This window comes from Puntigrus tetrazona, chromosome 2 (genome assembly GCF_018831695.1).
Source record: "Puntigrus tetrazona isolate hp1 chromosome 2, ASM1883169v1, whole genome shotgun sequence".
NCBI lineage: Eukaryota > Metazoa > Chordata > Actinopteri > Cypriniformes > Cyprinidae > Puntigrus > Puntigrus tetrazona.
In genome coordinates, this window is record NC_056700.1 from 15600667 (window position 1) to 15621505 (window position 20839).

The following is a 20839-nucleotide window of genomic DNA, read 5'->3' on the forward strand; positions in this document are numbered from 1 at the left end:
TGACTTTCCATGTGCACTGCTGAACACCGGCTCTCTCGTTCTCGCTTTTGTTGTGAGCTAAGAGCTGATTGCAGAGAGCCATTTATAAAAGTTAAAAGAACATTTTATTCAGAATGAAACTTGCTCAGATTAATGAACATGGCTCTTGGTGAAACTCTTTCAACAGGAGACTATCCCCGTTACAAAAATTTCAGTGTAACTGGAAAATGACTTTTCTGACACAGATTTCATACATTCTTTTGTCATGCATTTTCTTAGAAATCAAGGACAGAAATGGCTGTAGTAGCTTCTCGTCAATAGAGGCAGACCATAGCTACTCTGTATCTGTATTGTATTATCTTTGAACAGGACTGCCACTAGTTCTTCCTTATGGCTATAAACGACACTACAGGAACAAATGTACTACTGCAGGATCAACTTCAGCAAGAAACAAAGATCCTGCACACTAATGCTAGCTGCCTTCACAAACAAACTAAAAACCCAGTCCACAGAGATGCAAAAAACATGTCTGTTCTGAAGCAGCGCTGGCAGAGGGGCACAGACTGACAGATTTTAGGAAGCCAGGCTGCAGAATTTCGAGCTCGCAGAGAAGAATGTCCATTGGCACTTGGGCTCACGCTGTCAGACCAGTGACCTTCAAAGATGTGGGAAGAGAGGAAGTTGTTCTGACAGGCACTGGGAGTCCCTGGAGCCCCAGCAAACTGGTTCCAGAGAAGTGACAGTATGTTCAAGTAAACTTCCACCCAGAGGACCTAAATGAGCGAGCGTCAGAGTCTGTGCGTGTCTGTCCACCAGTCAGATGGGGAATTTGAAGCAGAACGCACAGCTGGGTCCACATGCCATTCACTCTTACATCTTGACTTCGAACGACTGCTCAAAGCTGACTTCAGGCCACTATATCACCACCCTGTATGCTAAGAAAGAACTTATTCATCCTTCAGTAATATTTCAAAGCTGTAGATGTAGTCAACTACAGTGGCCTTAAAAATTATTTGGTAGAACAAATTTGTAAGAAGCATTTGTGCAGCACTGGTCCCAAGCAATTTAAATAATGTAGTCACTTTCACTTTCATGCAATGCGTTCCTGCATAGTTCATCGCACTCAGTTTGACAACTTGAAAGTGTCCTGATTGTCTTCATTTTAAAAAATCTACTTTTTATCTTTTACATGACTTCTTTTGCTTTAAATGTGCTGCATTTATTTCAATTAATGATACTTCATTGGATAAAATGGAAAGTTTCAGTTCAAATTTTCAGTTTTGTTTGTCATTACAATTTTAGAACATAACAATTAAGCAACATTTTCGAATAATTCAAAATCTGTTTTCTTGAGGCACTGAGCTGAGAGTATTTTTTTCTTGTTTTTGTCTCTTGTTCGTTCTTGGCAATGCCTGCATTATAGATGAACTGATTTGAACTGATGAGAAATTCTCTTTAGAGAAGGTGGCTACAACTTTGTTGTGGTAGATAAACTATAGCGACTCTGAGATCACAAGAAAGCGCATTTTTTTATATTTAGAACTGGAGAAGACAAGAAAGATAAATGAATGCACGGCCACTTAAGGCTTCAAAAGGTATAATGCAATAACATCGACTCTGCAAGTGTGTACAAATTAAATGTTTTATGTTCAAACCGCTGTTCAAAAGTGTGAGATCAGTAAGATTATTTTTCAATTAATTAATCGTTTTTGCCAGTAATGATGCACTAAACTGATCCAATGTAACAGTAAAGACATACATAATGTAAAGATTTCTGTTCTGTTCAATTGAACTTTCTATTCAAATGATTGTGAAAACAAAAAAAAACAACAACATACTTTCCTAAAATTTTGAGGGATCAAGTGACAGTAATGTCACGCGTATATATATAAAAGCATATGTATTGTATATATTTTAGATATTTATGTGTCTGTACACATATGATATTTCACATATTTACTATTGTTTTTGATAAAAAAATGCAGCCTTGGTGAACATAAAGAGCTATTCAATAGTTTAAAAATCTAACCAAAGCCAAATTTTTGAATACCAGTGTACATGCATAGACGTTGTATCAATATCAAATATGAACAAAAATTTTATTGTACATAAAATTAAAAGTTTTAGTCTTGGCAAAGATGCTAATTGCAACACAAAAACAAAACGAGTAAAAAATTGTAAAAAACAGATCAACAGTCAATGTGCATATAAATGTGCAATAAATATGCATGCAAAATACATAATTAGAACTCCTTCAAAACAACATCAAGCTTCTTATATTCACGCAATAAAAACAGCACAGTTCAGAAGTAGATCTCAAGGGAGGCTGTTGCTTTTTTGTGGATACCAGGCTACAAAGCCTATTTTTACTTATATAATCTATCCATCATGTCATAAAAAAGCAGTGGGCAAAGGCAGGAAAAGATAATGTGAGAGGTGTGCTTTATCACACCATCCGGTTTCCGCCATCTACTGTCAATGGAACCCCAAACAACTGAAAAGAGTGACATATGGGACGTATCTCCACCAGTGTTATCGCTGTTGCAAGAGCTTGCCTGCCCTGATATACTGCGGGTTTTGCTCTCTCATCACCTGAGCGGGGAAAAGTGATAGCTAGTGAACACGCAGCTATTCATTATCTGAAGAGACAGGCATCAGACAGCAGAGCGTCATCTATTCACACGTTTCTGTCTGGACATGGTGTAGATTTGTGAGCGCCGAGCGTATATCCCAGAGAAAGAAAAAGATCTAGAAACAGGGCAAGGACACTGTTCCGCGACAAAGCGACAGTTTCTGATGACGCGTGCTTACTCATGACTTTTTTAAATGCCTGTCTACGAGACCTCAAAACGAAATGACATCCCAGAAAGTCAGTCAAAGTTGGCAAAGGCTTACAAGCAGCGCATCTACGGATGTGATTCATTTCAATCAAGAGAAATAAAGAACCATTTATTCTTTGAATATTTCGATTTTTCACTTAAGCTGTTAATGTGTCAAACATGACATTTGACAAATAGATTAAAAATGTGTAATCTGTTATCGAGGATTGCAGTGACACATTGTTGGCATAACAGCAATTACGGCGATCATAAACAACTCAAAATATGTGTCTTTCATGTTTAACATTCATTTGTCAGCATATCAGTCATCTCTGAAATGGTTTGTCCTGGAACCACATGAAAGAACCACTCGTCAAAGTAATATTCACATTATAACCTACTTTTAATTCTTTCTTTTTAATTTAAGCAAAGAGCTTAGACCAATACATAATTTAAATACAACCTTTGAAGCCTTTTTTCCATTTTAATAGCTTCTTTGCTGCTCATTTCCCTGAAACTGCGGTGCTGTGTTTTACTAACCACCCGGACAACTGAAGTGACAATGTTCTGGAGGAAGAAGTGCTGAATACATGAGTCGGATTAGATTAGGGACAGGTTGGGTAGGTTTAAGGGTAGGTTAAAATGTGAAGGATGGGTCAACAATATAATTATAAATATAAGTACAGAAAAGTACAGAATTACAGATGTTATTACTTTTAAATAAAAATACTTTATATATAAAATATTTTCACAGAACCTAATCTTGACTTAATGTCCTAATGATGTCTGGAATTAAAGTAAAATCTTTCATTTTGACATACATTATTTTGCTGGCTATTGCTACAAATATACCCCTCTGACTGGTTTTGTTCACCAGGGTCACACATCGAACTGATCTTCAGGTGATACAGATGTTTCTGGTTTGTCACATTCATCCACCTTTGGTTTCAAGTGCAGCTCCCGCATCTTATCCCTACATAGTTTCTTATTTGATCATTTTAAAGGACCAGATCTCAAATATTTTGTAAAAGAGAAGGACAACATATATATATGGCCTTACCTGTTGTAAATGTCATCATCTTCACCTCCCCAGCCCCAGTACTCATTAGGGAAGCCATTGATTTTGAGGAACTGTTTTTTGCTAAGGCCGGACACCCCTCCAAAGTACCCTGCATAGGGCAGCCTGCAAAAGAGAATAGACCCCAGTCATTCTTATTCAGATGACACACAGTTTAAATACAAAGCCAAAAAAACCCTTTTAATCATCAATAACACTGTATCAAGTAATGTTACCTGAAACTGTCTATTCCTGCCTACGTACATTTGGAATGTAGAGGTCTTTGGATTTCCATTAGATTTTCTTTTTGATTTAAGTCTACAGTAAAATATCCTTTCTGTAAGCCCTCTCTGAACTGAGCCCTTTAGTCAGTCAACTCAAGCATTTGAATTTAACAAAATTGCATCTCGTATGAGTGATTCTAGAGAGCCACAGAGTCCTCCCACAGGGGATCCAACATTTTCAAATGCTATCTGATCCTTCTCCCAACCCTCTTTCATCAGTTTTCTCCTGGTTGCCACCCCTCGGGCCTCTCGGTTGAGCTACACAACTCAAAGAACGCCCTGTGAAAGCTTAAGTGCACCACAAACCAGAATCCGTTTCTCATCATAGACAGTTCAGGAGGCCACTGTCAGATGAGAATTATCCGAGGAATCATCGTCTACTGGATTAAAGGCTGATATAAATATACATACTCCATTGCAGGTCGAAGGATGAATTAAAAGGCCGTGTTGGTTGTTAGAACGAAGTCAGATATTTGACCTTTAAACCACAGAGCGATTACATCTCAAGCAAGTGTTCGAAGCATTCAAATAAACGCTCTACTGGATGAATATAGTCTGGAAAAAAAGCATCGAGTCCACTTAAAGCAGTTGAAAACATGGTTTCTGCATCTTCTCTTTTAAGAGGCCCGTTGGGCTGTGGGCTGGCAGGTGCATCATGGGTAGCCGCCCGGGGTTCGCCTTGGGCTACCGCAGTGTATGTTGCCAATGACAGCAACCACATCCACCCACGCAAACAAATGTGCGACATGAGGTAGAAAGAGAAGCAATAACCTACATGAACATGCACACACACACACAAACTCACATCCACAAACAAGCGCTCGTGAGCGCCGCAACCACACGTTAAAAGACAACAAGCTAAAATTAATGAGGCCATCTGCTACAGCAGCAGTCTTCACAGAAACAGTATGGCTGAAGTTTCTTCACAGGCTCACGGACTGAGAGCGTGTAATTCTCTAAAGGTGCTCCACTTATTAAATACAGGAACGTTAAGGCCTCCTCAGACTCAAGACACACGCCAATACATGACTCACTGAGGAAACGGAATTATTAGCCCACTGACAGTTAAAGGCAATTCACACTCTAGAGAAGGTCAGTGGCATTTGTTTAACAACGTATTGTCTGGCCGTCCACAGAGAAATAAAAACCGAATCAAATAACTGTTAAAATTTTACCACAGCGCTAAGCAGGTAATATAGCAACCACACACACACACACACACATATATATATATATATATATATATATATATATATATATATATATATATATATATATATATATATATAGTGGTGCTGTCAAATGTTTGATCACAATTCATCTTGATTAAGCAAATCCAAAATAGACATTTTTGTTTATGTAACATATGTATGTGTACTGTGTATATTCATATATTTACATATAAATATAAATAAATACAGCACTATAGACATATGTATTACTAGTAATAATAATAGTATAATAATAATATAATATAATAAAATAGAATAGAATAGAATAGAATAATAGAATAAAAACATAATCACTGTATTAATATATGCACAATACATATTTAATATACAATGTTAAACAATGTAATAACAGTTCATTTTCTTCTTTTTTTATTGGTGTTTTTTTTTTTATATAATAATATCAAGAATAATTTTTTAATCATGTTACCTTAACTATCATGAAATGTTATTCACATACCAACTGATTAGCAAACAATTATCTTTTGGACTAACTTCGCAAGACTGCTCACATTTTAAGAAAGAGATTTTAACAAATTCCCTGATGACGGCAGAGGAAGACAGAGAGTTAAGATTGTCTTGGTCCTTTTGGCCCCTCGCACAAAGACAGGAAATTAAACACCAAGGCCAACTTGTCTGCTTGCCGACAGTAGACAGACAAAATTCATTTCAAGTAGAAAAATAGAAAAAAAACCCAAAACATAATACGATGAACCTTCACCAGTGTTTTAATATCTCTAGCTATTACATTTGAAGGAAACCGGTCTGTCTCCTCTAAATAATTGTCTGCCTTGGAAAATGAATACATATGCTTGTCAAGGCTCCAGGTCTGTCTAGACTGGCACTGCACCTAACAAATGAACTTTTGATACATAATAATTCAGCTGTATTCTACAGCTCCAGATGACAAAGCGTCATAAGACATATATCTTCCCTAGTGGAAAAAAGCAATTAATCATCAGGAGCACAGGCTTTGACAGACAGCCCTCAAGCTCTGGCTGTTTGATTAACTGACTCTGTTCTCTGCAAAGAAATAAAGACAAGTACAGACATGGCATCTATTAATATGTATGTAAATAGCAACAAATGCAGCCCAGCATATTTGTAATAAAATCTGGCAAAGCTACAACTCTACAAGGATATTAAATTCATTGCATTTTCAGCCTTTATATGAGGCTTCTGTTCATTTATGCATCAAAGGGGACCAGAAATATGAACGTGCGATAAAATGTTATATCAAATATAATGTGATAATAGACTCCTGCATTATGCGGTTCCCTTAAAATGTTACCTGAAGCCAAATTTGTCCATGGCAATGGCAAAATGACGGGGCTGGTCATAACAGTGGTACAGGTTCCGGTCATCCATAGGGATCAGGTCCACGTCGCTGAAAATGAAGCAGTCATATTCTGCGTCTTTAAGAGCCTCCGTGTAGCCAACATTGAGAAGCTTGGCCCGATTGAAGGTGTCCTCGCCAAGCTGAAACACAACAGAAGAAACAACAGCTTTACCGATGGTGCAAAACGCATTTAAGATTACCCAAAGAAAAGTCCATGATAAAAATATTTCCAATCTGGTCTATATTTACACTGAATGGGATACCATGTAACACCAAAACACTACGTGGTGTCTGAACTAATAATCCAGTGTGACAATAATCCCATGTAATCCTGTAATACCTGAGATTTGGCCCAATAATCCAAAGGTGTGAACTACTGTCACAAATCTACTGCCTTTTCAGCACAATGCCTGAGGATGTGCACTACAAAAGCATTACCAAAATGATTAAAGGATGCATATTACGTGAGGCTTTGAAGTGTCGCATTCACCACACAACCGCATCTGTAAACACTGATGAATGGCATTGGATGAAAAGGGATGCACAGCTCGAGCAAAATCTTATTTCACGACACCAGTGCTAAAAAAGTAAGGAAAATAACTTAATACTAAGTGACTTTTAGCTTCTATCAATATTTATCCTAACTTCAATTCTCTCAGAGCCCCAGAGGAGAAAGATTTTTCAGTATAAGAGAGAAAATAGAGAAAGAGTGAGAGGGGGCAGATAAGGCAATATCTTTAAGAGACATAAAATAGCTTTTTTCATCAGCAAGGGTGCTCATTAAACATTACTGGGCTCATTTTCACTAGTTTAATAAGATTTATTCCTCATGTGGTGGCAGACAGCTCAGGCAAACGCAGCAGTAGATGTCTGGTAATAACACACACCTCGCTAAAAAAACGACAGATTTATAACAAGGACATGCTCACGACTTAGCATCTCCCATCCAAGAAACCAGCTCCAAAACATTACATATGTGGACATCACGAACAGATGGTTTTGGAAGAAAAAAACTCTAATTATTTTTAGAAAAACGGATCATTGTAACCAAGCATTCATCCTGAAGTTTCAGCTGTGAGGTGTTTGGCTTGTTTTGTACGGTTTCAACACATCATGAAGTGGGTTTGATTGTGAAACAGGTGTAGAACACTCCCCTAATTAGCCTACTCGCACCTGTTCTAAGTCGTTAACCTCAACAGGGACAATGGCTCATCTGGGGAATGTTATATCATCCTATTTTTGTGTTGCACATTACCGAAACAACCACAAGAGATTGACGTCTTATGTACAGTTGCACACATTAAAGGAGCACATAACTTAATTTTTCAACTCACCTAGAGTTAAACAGTCGAGTTTTAACGTTTTTGAATCCATTTAGCCGATCTCCGGGTGCGGTGGTATAGATCATTAAATCTAATTAGATTATTAACATCACGCTCAAAAATGACCAAAGAGTTGAAATTTTTTTTTGACTCTTCTGTAGTTACATCATGTACTAAGACTGGATGTAGGAAGAAAAGATTTTCAAGGCTGATTTAACTACAAACTATTAATCAAAGAACTCTGCTACAGTGTCACGGGTGCAGCTGGCGCAATGATATTTCGCAGCGCCTGAAATTGCTGGGGACAATGCCAGAATGCGTGGTTTAGAATGAGAGTATAGTTCCTAGTCGCAGTATATTAGCCTAGAAAATCACAACTTTTCATTTTATATCATACACAATGTAACTATAGAAGAGTCAAGTTTTAAATAGGAAAAATAACTATACTCAGCTAAAAGCGGAGATCAGCTGAATGAATAAAAAAAACAGTAAAACTCAACTGTTTAACTCTAGGGGAATTAGAGTTAAAAAATTAGCCAAAAAAAAATGTGGCGTGTTTCTTTAAAGCTTGACTGGTTGTGTCACTGTGATTCTACCATGGTTGTTGGAAATTACAATTTGGCTAAAACTCCCTTATATACTGTAATATATAAGTAAATGTGGTTAAAATTTTTTAAAGGTGTCCTTATTAAGCCCTGGTCACACCAAGAATGATGACTAGATAAGATGGTTAGAAAATCGTTTTTTAGTATTAAAACAATAGCAGAGTCCATACCAAATCTATAATGATATCATTGGAATCACTTTCAGATTTTTTTTTTTTTCTAGCTGATGTACGATTAATAAGAATCCATCCTATAAGTAGCTCGAAAATGTGACAGATGCATATGCGCTTAAAATGAACAGAAAATATCATTCACTGGTGTGGATGCCTTAAAATAAAGTGTTACCATAATATTTTTATATCAATTAGTTCATAGTTGAAAATTCTAGATGGAATGTTGCCGTTTTTTTGTTTGTTCATAATTAAATATTATAGATGGAATGTTGCCGTTTTTTGTTAGTTCATATTTGAATGTTCTAAATGGAATGTTGGCGTTTTTTATTTGTTCATATTTGAATATTGTAGATGGAACGTTGCCGTTTTTTGTTAGTTCATATTTGAATGTTCTAAATGGAATGTTGACGTTTTTTGTTAGTTCATATTTGAATACTCTAGATGGAATGTTGACGTTTTTTGTTAGTTAATATTTAAATGTTCTGAATGGAATGTTGACGTTTTTGTTAGTTTATATTTGAATATTCCAGATGGAATGTTGACGTTTTTTGTTAGTTCATATTTGAATGTACTGAATAGAATGTTGACATTTTTTGTTAGTTAATATTTAAATGTTCTGAATGGAATGTTGACGTTTTTGTTAGTTCATAGTTCAATATTCTAGATGGAATGTTGACGATTTTTGTTAGTTCATATTTGAATGTACTGAATAGAATGTTGCCGGTTTTTGTTAGTTCATATTTGAATATTCTAGATGGAATGTTGACGATTTTTGTTAGTTCATATTTGAATGTTCTGAATAGAATGTTGCCGTTTTTTGTTAGTTCATATTTGAATATTCTAGATGGAATGTTGACGATTTTTGTTAGTTCATATTTGAATGTTCTGAATAGAATGTTGCCGTTTTTTGTTAGTTCATATTTGAATATTCTAGATGGAATGTTGACGTTTTTGGTTAGTTCATATTTGAATATTCTAGATGGAATGTTGCCGTTTTTTGTTAGTTCATATTTGAATATTGTAAAAAGACACCAGTAATCAATAAAAAATTAAATGTATTGATTTTAATAATTACAGTTAACATTTTATGTTACTAGTTAAACTAGTGAAAGAGAGATACATACCAATTTATTTAAATATGCTGATTTATATATAAATATGCTTAGTATATTTCTTTCTATTATCAATGTTGGGCTTCTTAATATTTTGTGGAAATACAGATTTTTCTTTTTCAGGATTCTTTGATGAATAAAAAGTTAAAAAAGAACACCATTTATTTGAAAGTCACTTTAATGTCACTGCATCTTTGCTGAATATGAGTATTTATTTATGTAAAAAAAAATAGAATAATAATAAATAGATCTGTATACTTTATATATTTTATAGACTAATTATACTTCCGTGTCATTCTAATATGCTGATTTGGTGCATTTCCTTTAAACGTTGGAAATATAATATTACAATTATATTAATGTTAATATTTTTGTTGAAATTATGTTTATCTTAAAGGATTGTTGGATGAAAAAATGTTTGAAAGAAGACACATAAGTTGAAAAAGAAATATTCTGTAACATTATAAATGTCTTTTTATTTGTGTTTGATTAATATGATTGAAAATACAGATTAAAAGAAAAATCTTACTGACCCTACATGAATATGTATATAGAAATCCTTATATAAAGTAAATAAAGAGTGGCTGTGAGTTTGATATATAACCCATTACAAACAGCCCAAACTGAAATGCATTTACTCTGAAGGTTGTTCCTAATTGTAGTCAATGAGGCAGAGGAAAATCATACAGCTTGAGCTCAGTAAATAAAACAGCCTCCCCTCCTTCCCTCGGTAGCACACTAAGAAGTACAATGTCTCTGTTTCTTAACCCAGACTTAAACCACTCAGCTTGAGGTCTGAGAGTCACATCGGCCCCCAGCTAGAGCTTCCTTCTCCTTCTGTAAGCTTATCGCAGCCATGTCAGTTGCTCAATACTTGCTCTCTGAGAAGCAATTAGCTGTATTTTTTTATCTGATGATCACGCTGATATCTAATCACAATCCCTTGCTCGCTCTAGGTCATGAGGCAGGATCCCTACAGCGGCACACTCAAGGCCAAGCGGGGGAGTCCTACCTGTACCCTGTTGCTATGGAGACAGATTAGGACCAGGGCTCATCCTGAGAGATTGCATTGTGCATTTTCTTGTGCAGGTGTGCGTATGTGTGTGTGGGGATGTGTGTGTGTAAGCCTGCATTATCAGTCCCCAGCAGGCTGACCATATCATGCAGCATGCTATCGATGCCAGAGCTGAAGGCTGGAGAAGGAGAGGGGACAAAAAAAAAGGAAAGGAAGAAAAAAATCAGGAGTGAGCCGAATCGACCGGAGTTACAGGGAATGTGTGAGTAAAAGAATCAGAGTGATAAAACATAAAGGTGAAAAAGGAAGCTTCTTAAGCCCATTTTCCCCCCTAAAATTTTCCTTGCCAAGATTTTTAGTGTCCCCTCAAAAAAACATATATATATATATATAGTGTGTGTATACTGACACTGACATTTCTGACACTGTTCATTGCACATTTGTCATACATATTATATTGTATTCTTAAAGGTGGATGACCATTTACTTATTGCAAGTACCAGAAATTAAATTAAATATTCTTTTAAACAAAAATAATCTCAATATTCAATATCAGCCTAGCAATTACAGGGGAAAAAATAAATTAGTCTTTGTACTTTATATGCAATTTTTATAACTGTAATAATTAATATTTCATTTTTTTATTTTAAATAATTATTAAACTACATAAATACAAACACAAATAATTATTATAATTATTATTAATGACAACAAAACAATAATAACACTCAATGACTAAATTATTGTATTTATAATATTGTACTTGCATTCTAATATATTGTTACACACAATCAGCACCAGTCATACAAAATAAAAGGAAACAAAGCTTTTCATCACTCTGAAGTTTTAAACTCTACAGACTCTTTAGGTCTGACAAGCTACAATTCCGTCAACTGGACTTGAATCGCTCTCAAACTGGCCCCGGCCTCTGGGACGTCCTTGCACTTGCGCTCTTGTTTCATCTTCTCAAACACGAGTGAAAAGAAAATCCCTTCAAAACGGAAACACAAGTATTAATTTAGCTAAAGCTTTCATCGCTAGTCGCTCAAAGTGAACTAATTATAGAGTCAACCCCCCCGCAGCAGCCTGAGGATCGCTATCTCGCTCAGGGCCACAATCACACACAAACCAGCAGCCATCCGGTTAACCAGCCCAGATGAACATCCACTACCACACCACGCCATCCCCAGAAACTCAGTTTCACCTAAATGAGGACACCATATGTTGCACAAGCATGCTGAAGTCAACAGACCACTTACAGTGAGTGTTTTACATGAGCTGCGTTTTGACAGGCTCTCTTGTCGTGACCTATTTTTTTCTGCTCGCTACTATAGAAATGGTTTATATAGTCAGACTCTGTACCATTTCTAAAATACTCTGAGGAAATAACAGCTCTCTACAGAACGGCTGTCGAGTACTGATGTTTCTCACTGTTGAACAACTGTGCCGGGGCAGAGATCGCTGCTAATGTACTGCTGGAAGTTTTATTATTACAGTTAGCTTGTTTTGGAAGTTGCTTTGATTTAGAAGAGAGCTGCCTCATTACTGTTCTTCGCCGCCACCTGACAGCTACTGTAGCGTGAGCAGGGCTCAATTAAAAGCATGCTTCAGACATGCGTTCGTGTCTTCTGGATGGCTGGATGAAAGGCTCTGAGCCCCAGGATGAGGCAGCGCTGGCAACCGGCCAGACAAACTAATTTACAGTAATGAAACAGTACATAGAAGAAAGGGAGCTTATAGACAAACCCCAGCTATTTCTGAGAATTCAATTTGAGTTTGTCTCGATTTTATCAATAGCCTGACATCGTGAGGATTATATGGAAAAAAGACGAAATGAGCTGCTGCTATCAGAGAGGTTCATTAGGCTGGATCAGAGCACTCTCTGCCTCTTTTGTTTCTTCTTTCCTTCCTCATCCCTTCCACAGTTTCTTACCATTTTTCCTTACATTCTCTCTTGACTTTCGATCATTCATGTCGTAACTCGTAACTTTATCTCCCTTTCCTTCTTTCTTTCTTTCTTTCTTCTCTGTTTTTATCACTTCCTCCTTCCACAAGTTTACTTTTTTCTCCATCCTCTATTGCTTCATTCTTTTTCCGTGTTTTCCTCAATTGCTCCTTTATCTTTTCTTTCTCTTTATCTCTCTTCTTATTCATTTCCTTCCAATCATTATTTCTTTCAAGATTTCTCTTCTTTTTCTTCAGCATCAATGTTTTTTTTCTCACTAATGCTGCCTTCGTTCTGTTTTCTTTCTTACTCTTTCCTGATTCTTTCCATTTTTCCCCCCACTTTCCCTCTTAAACTTTTCACATATTTTCTCTGCTGTTTATTTATTTATTTTCTTAACTTCTTTGCCTTGTTTACAACTTTATTTCCTCTAATCTTTCTTTTATTTCTCCCATTTCTTAATTTCCCATCCAATCTTTCTTTGTTTCCATGTTTCCACGTCCTTTTTCTGTCTGACTTCCTCTCCCTCCCTCTCAGACAGATGCAAATGGAAATATGTCAAGGATAAACCATTTCCAAGTGTAAAAGAGAGAATAACCATACAACGGTAAGAGGGTTATTGTTATTCTCTCCTCTAAGTGAAAGGCCAATGAATTATTGCTGTTCTATCAGTGCACCATTTAAATATGGATTATCGCTGGGCCTACATCAGCCTTGGAGCAGATTATTAGAGCAAGCCTTACTAGTGTACGCAACACCCATACTCTTGTCGTCCGACTGACACTAAATCTATACGATATTCTAAGGGCCCACAGGGAATTAGGAATTTCTCATTATAAATAAATCACTCAAACAGACCGTGAGTCTACCTTCTCTCGACCGAGCGTCAGGCTTTCGAATACAGATTGAAGATTGGGGCATTCTGGATTGAGCTATTGCAAAAGTGAAGGTCAGAATCACCTCACAGGGAGTATGATTTCCGTCATACCTACCATACATCTGCTAAACAAACGCAGAATTACTCACAGTGTGCCATCACACGTCCCACAACGCACTGCAAAATGTTTTTCTGACCATCATAAGTAACAATGCACTACACATGCACCCTCCATCGCCTTCAGCAGCGTTGGGCCAAGTCCGGTCGAACACACAGTTTACGAGATCTTAACCTCCCTATGGGTGCCACTGGATGAATCATACACGGTGTTGCTAGCAATCAGCTTACATTAAGGCTATCAGAACACCTGCTGTCAGCTAATAAACCAGAGAGAGTTGCTGCAAGTCCCCCTGTCAAAGTGAGTTACTGCAGTCTTCAGTAACACTCGCGGGCAGAAGAGAACTCTTCCTCTTCAAGAAACAGCCTCTACGGTCCTCTGTGTACCCAGCACAACTAGGCCTTGCTAATTTGATTTTGATGTGTTGGTATCAGTCCAGTGGCTTAGGATACACGCCATGTTTCTCTCTTCTTTTTATCATTTGTTCCGGGCAAGACTGCCACCGCAGGGATCTCATGCAAGAAATCACAAAGCACAATGGGGCACTATTAATCATTCCGCGCTAACAAGGGACAACATGCATGTCCAGTCTTATTTTTATTCCCTTCTGTGTTTTGTGGACTGTAAAGTAAATGATAAATTACAAAATATGACAGTATCGGTATCGCAAGGCAAGAACTGGCAAAACACTTGTGAACAAAAGTCCGGCTCTGTTTCTCCAAATTCACCATAGAAAAGAGCACAACATGAGATAGATTGTAGGGAAATGCAGTTAATTTGGTAATAAGACTTTTTCTGGTCACAGTTTATATAGAAAACATCAGGATTAAAACTTTCAATAAAACCTCAATAACCTTTCAATAAAATCTGTCACATTGATGTTAGATGCAACCGTTGAATTTGCTGGAAAGTTGCCGTTTTTTTTATTTATTAATTTTTTGTTATAGTTAAGCGTTAAAACATGCTTAAAAGCAAGTCCGAGGGGGATACGTGCACATAGACAAGATTTCATGAGGGAAGACTAAAGTTAAGTCGAGATGTGGGTGAGCATGAGATGCATGCTAATATAACGTAATAACGTCGCTGGCCTCATTTTCGTTAATCTGTTTGGCTATTCGGGCTTGTAGGATAAAAGAGACCCTGCACATCAGCAGGTGATTAATATATACTCAGCTGTCAACCGGTATGGAATTCAGATAAGTTGCGCAGCACGAAGAGGCTTCATAAATCAGGCTTTTGAAATAAATGCACTACAAGTATAATACTGGGAGACAGGTGGGTGTTACATCAACGCTCTTCTTTGACAGGCAAGTGTTCAGATGTAGGGGGAAGGGGAATTTCACAGACCTGATTTAACTGCACAATGTGAGCTGTGAAAATGTCAAACATATTAACAGCTGGGCTATATTCATAGCTGAAAGCAGGCAAAGGGATGTAAAGGTCCTTATTGTGTAACTTCATTAAATTTATCTCTGTAAGTTTCCTCTTGTGCTGGAAAAAAAAAGGTTTTTTCTATATTTAAATGAAATTGATATATAATCCAACCAAGGCTTAGTCATACTTTCACAGTTCTTTAGTGAAAATAAATTATCCTAATACACTATAGAGCAACCACTGTTAGCTGTCTTCGAATATCCTACAAAGGACTGTGCTAACAAATATATATGAATTTAATGCTGCTAAACGATTAATCGTATTAAAAATGTAAGCTTTTGTTTACTAAATGTGTGTGTATTTGTATGTATTTATTATGGAAATATTTACATGTATTGTTATGTATATATTTATAATCATACGGTTTATATATAAATATATTTTATATATTTTTCTTAGATATACACATGCATTAGTACTATACTATAATATTTTTGTGATGATTGAATGTACATTGGTTGTAAAACAACTTTTTTTGAGATTTTGCTCAGACACAATATTATATATATTATACATGTCCTGTAAAATTGTTACAATCATTATTGTTTATTCGCATTAAACTATTTTAATTAAGTGTAATAAATGCTCAACAATTTACTAGGGCACAAAATAATGAGTAAAAAAATTAAGTAATTTTAGCTTGAATTGTGATAAAAAAATTATAATAATAATTTAAATAAACGTACACATTTTTTAAAAAAATTACCAGGGTGGTGTTTAAAAGTGAATCTTTCCCAAGTTTTAATTTACCCCTGTGAGAATTGCAGAGGTTTCATCCATCTTGAATGGCTGCGCACTGAGACAGCAAGGAAACTCTGGATCCCAATGCCCTCCAGAGCCAATGTCAAGGCAATGAAAGTCTGCCTTAGTCCATGTCCAGGACACGCTGTTCACCCAGCCTATATCCTAATCTTCAAGTACCGCTGTAAGCCATCGTGCGAACTGACTTCCTACACGAGCGAGTCAGCCATTCAGACTCTCTGCAGGGCTCAACTGTTTTCATGAGCTCACTGACACTACCAAATCTTATTACAGACTAACAGCAGGTCAAGCCGAAACGCTCCTGGCGCTCACATTACGAAAGCACTGCACTGACATTTGGGGAAAAAAAAACTTTCAATGCTAACAATCCAAATCAAACATCAGCAAAAAAAAAAATGATTGCAGCAGATTGACCTGCCTGACACCAGTAAGATTAGTCTAAGTCCTGCAAGAAGGTAAAGCACCTCTGCTCCAGCGGTGTTGGCTGAATAGGTTTTACAGCTGAAGTGTTAACAGTGCACACAATCTGACCACTGCACTGTATGAGACCCACTGCTGCGTGCTGGATAGCGTATGATCTTTCTCTATATGCTTCGCTGGCCGAGCTCCAAGTGTTTCCCTCCTGAGGGAGGTCCCTGATGTGTTACATTGTTCTTCATAACATGTGTAACAGAGAGCTAGCCCTTGATCCACCATTGTAAATCCAATAAGCAAAGTATGTAGCCACAATCGCAAGCATGCTAAATGGGTTATTTATGTTTTTTTGCACGAGTGAGAGAGAGAGAGAGACACTTGATCTCTAGAGGTACTATTGCTAGTCTATTTAAAGGAACATTTAATCCAAAATTTCATCATTTAGTCACTCTCATGTTTTTCCAAAGACATTTGACTATCTTTATTTCTGAAGAACACAACCAGAAATACTACTTTTATAATACTGTTTTTCTTCAAATTGATAGGAAAAAAAGGTCCCAATTTTTATTAGGTAAACAGTGGCCTTAACTACTCTGTACTTACATTTAAATTAATCATTTAGTACATTATTGTGTACATATTTTTTTTTTTACATTGTACATATATTTTTAGAATTACCTATATTTAATTGCATCTGAAATACATTTTTGTACTTACATTTAGAATTACACTATTGACCCATCCATTGCACCTGCCTACCCATACCACTAAACCTGTACCTAACCTTACTCGCATCCCACCTCAATAGCAGCAAAAACATTTTGTAGTACAGTGTGAACACAGTAAGTACACTGTACTTTTTTTGAGTACGTAGTAGTTAAGGCCCCTTAATATAAATCGTGACCAAAAAAAAGAGAAAAATTTTTGTTGCAAACATACAAGAAGATATTTTGAACATTGGTAGCCAAACAGTTTTGATTCCCATTAACTTCCAGTGTATGGACAAAAACAAAACAAAACAATGAAACTCAATGGGACCTAAAATTGTTTGATTTTATTATTTATCCATTATTCTTCAAAAGATTATCTTTTATGTTCCACAGAAGAAATATGTTTTTGGAATGACACAAAGGCGAACAAATGATGACAGCATTTTCATTTTTTTTTTTGGGTGGACTATTACATTAAGCATTCAAGCTTAAAAATTGATGCAAAAACACCATTAATTCCATAAAAAAAAAGATAAAATACACAAAACTCACACATTATATTGCAGGATCTCAGAAGCTATTACAACAGCTTTGCATTTGAGACAGATTAAAATTTAAGATGTTGATCATTAAAAATATTTCATGAGATACAATTATATATGTCAAATCATTCTTTTAGTAAATGATTGGGTCTTATTTACACACACACACACACACACACACACACACACACACACACACACACACACACACACACACACAAATCTCACTGGTTCAACTTACTGACTCAATGATCCAGTTAATACTCACAAAGCTACTGCAACTTCAGAAGACTTGACTTCTGTCATACTGTAGTGCTTCAATCATACTTTTATGATAAGTCCTTTTTGAAACTTGAAAAGAGTGACAGTCTTTAGATTTCTCCTTGTTATTGTGTTGAACTGATTTGAAGATGCAACAGTAGCCTACTGAAGTACCTCATGCGGCTTCTCTAAAGTGTGGATCTTCAAGAGAAGAACCATTATTTATCGCCACACTTCAGCTGTACATTGTTTGGAGTTCGGCAGAGATCATCAAGGCCATCTATACCCCGACCATTCCAAAGGAATTTTGAAAAACATGTCATGAAAGAGACAAGGAACACAGATGTGCTCTGTAGAAATCTAGAGGAGATACCACAGATACAATGGTTGCAGCGGCGTGCAAAATCAAAATTCTGGCAGAGTGCGTAAGCATGCAGCCCCACGAGGCTCAGCTGGAGCACAACCAATCACATTCAGAACCCCTCCTTATTATCTCCCTAAACATCTGCCCCATGCCTCCACGGGGCTCAGAAAAGAGAGAAACCATTTGATTAATGATTCAGAATCGCTCTCCTGAATCGTTAAACACATCTGCATCAGCAACCTTGTTTCACATAGTAATAAATAGCAGGAATCTGTCTGGATACCTGACCTGAATCTGCTTTAATGGAAATCATTTGATCCCTACTAAAATGCTGAATACTCATGTGAATGGAAATTACACTGGAATAGTTTCAGCATCAATAAAAATGCTCTGAATATTCGAGACCTGTAGGAATGCTTACTGGTATTAAAAGGAACAAATTCTCAAAAGACACTATATAAAATGTATGTGTGTGTGTGTGTGTGTGTTGAGCTTTCTGTTCTAAGAAAGAATTCTATTATCAAAGTATCAAAGTATTCTTACGTTTTTTAATAATAAATGTTTTTCAGAACCAAATAAGCATGTTACAATGTTTTTTGCATCTAAGGACTAAATTACAACTTAAAATGTATTATATATTAAAACTGTTATTTTATAATTAAAAAACTTATTTTTAATAAGTTTAATATTTACAATATTACTGTTTTACTGTATTTTTATTAAACCCAAATAATAATCAAAGGGTGGTATATACATTATTAAATATAAATATATAGAGAGATTTTATATAGCACCCGTTTAAACAATTATAATCAAATTATTTAATCATTAAATAATTAATTAAATTTAAATAATAATGAAAAATGTACAAATCAATCAAAATTTGTTGAGTAGCTAATTCACAAAAGCTCACTTCTTTAATATTTTCTTCAATCTTTATACTCATAATCGTCTACATTCAGCAGCCATCTGTGAAAGTTACCAGCTTTCATTTCACAGGTTATCCATAATTGATTTCAGATGAACTGTGTTGATTTGCTCCACTCTAAAACCAGATCAAATTCAGCCAGACTGAAATGCTTGAATGCGGTGTACTGTAGGACTTGCAGCTAATCTAACTAGGTTTAGCCATAATTGGACTGCCTCCATCCCTGACCTCAATTTCTCACTACTTAAAAGGTCAGGCTTCAGGGAGACACTGTCTTTCTGCCTCAGTCTCTTGCTGGCAACCTACAGAAATGAAGAATGGACCTAGAGGATATGAGAAGAAATAAAAATCAATTATGAACTTACATTTATTTTGGCTAGTGGCTTTTTGGAGAAACATCTGCAGTACAGTAAGTAACAGCTATTTAAGTCATTCAAGTTATTAAAACCTACTGGACAATCACTTTCAGAATATGAAAAAGAGCTGCTCGAACATTCTGCTATACAAAACCCATGTTGTGTTTCACAGAAGAAAGAAAAAAAGTTTTGAAAGACATGAAGGTGAGTAAATACATTTCTGGGTGAACTCTTTCTCTTTAAAGCATGAGCCCCTGAAGGACAGACAAATAAAATGCTGCTGATCTGCTTGTGAGAAGGAGAAAACAGACGACAACCTACCGAAGCATTGTTTTTGCCTGTCTGTTGGTTTTTATTCAGCTATAAACTTAATGTAGCATGTAAACACAGAAACACGGTAAAGCAGCTTGTTGACTAGTGCATTGTAAAATCTAAATGTTTTCTTTTTCAAGGCTACTGTGTATCAAATGTGGAAAATATCACATCAACAATAAAACTTCCTACGAATACATCATGCGTTATCAGAGCAGCGGGCCAGGTTTATGGAAGCACATTTTTCCCTCATCTGTCGGCTCCTTGGAGCGTAACGCTCACCCTCATAAACTGCTGTCAAAACAGTCCCTGCTTAAAACAGCCCCAGACGGGGAGGGCAAGCAATTAAAGAATTAGACCTTAATTTTTCTGATGGTCTTTAGTCTGCAGCTGCTAATAGAATTGTGCATTTAAACGAAAGTGTGCTTTAGGAAGAGCTTTCTTGATTTGTGTTGCCTATGCGCTTAACTTTAATTACAAATCCCATTAGTCTTAAAAACGGTGCATTACACTGGCAATTTGATAAACAGATGGCATGACTCCCTACCTCACATCCACCACAGCACTCCACTTTGAATATGGGGAAAACATCATTACTTTCACTTAGGAGCCCTTGCCCAATAAAATGAGCCAATTACCAAAAAGATGCTTGATCATTTTGCTGTTTGTCCTTCAGAAGACTTGCAAGCCAGCCAGCAATTTGCAGTCCTCCTCTGGGTACGTGTGGGTGATGTGCACAACGATTAGCTGGATATGTGCCTTGATATTCTCAAATGAATGTAAAATATCTGGAATATCTTATTATTTTTCAAAGACAACAAGGGAAGCTCTCTGTTGTTTGTAATTTCACCCCTCGCTATATCACAGACAGCTTGGTATCTG

The 20839-nt window shown here is 36.3% G+C and overlaps 1 protein-coding gene across 1 annotated transcript in view; it reads right to left on the minus strand.

Moving 5' to 3' along the window:
• b4galt2 (UDP-Gal:betaGlcNAc beta 1,4- galactosyltransferase, polypeptide 2) overlaps positions 1–20839 on the minus strand; it is an 89358-nt gene that overhangs the window by 15150 nt on the left and 53369 nt on the right. The window contains exons 4-5 of the mRNA XM_043218396.1: positions 6660–6847; positions 3859–3981 (exon numbers count right to left, since the gene is read on the minus strand). Of these exons, the coding sequence (XP_043074331.1) occupies positions 3859–3981; positions 6660–6847 (311 nt within the window). The remainder of the gene's footprint in view (positions 1–3858; positions 3982–6659; positions 6848–20839) is intronic.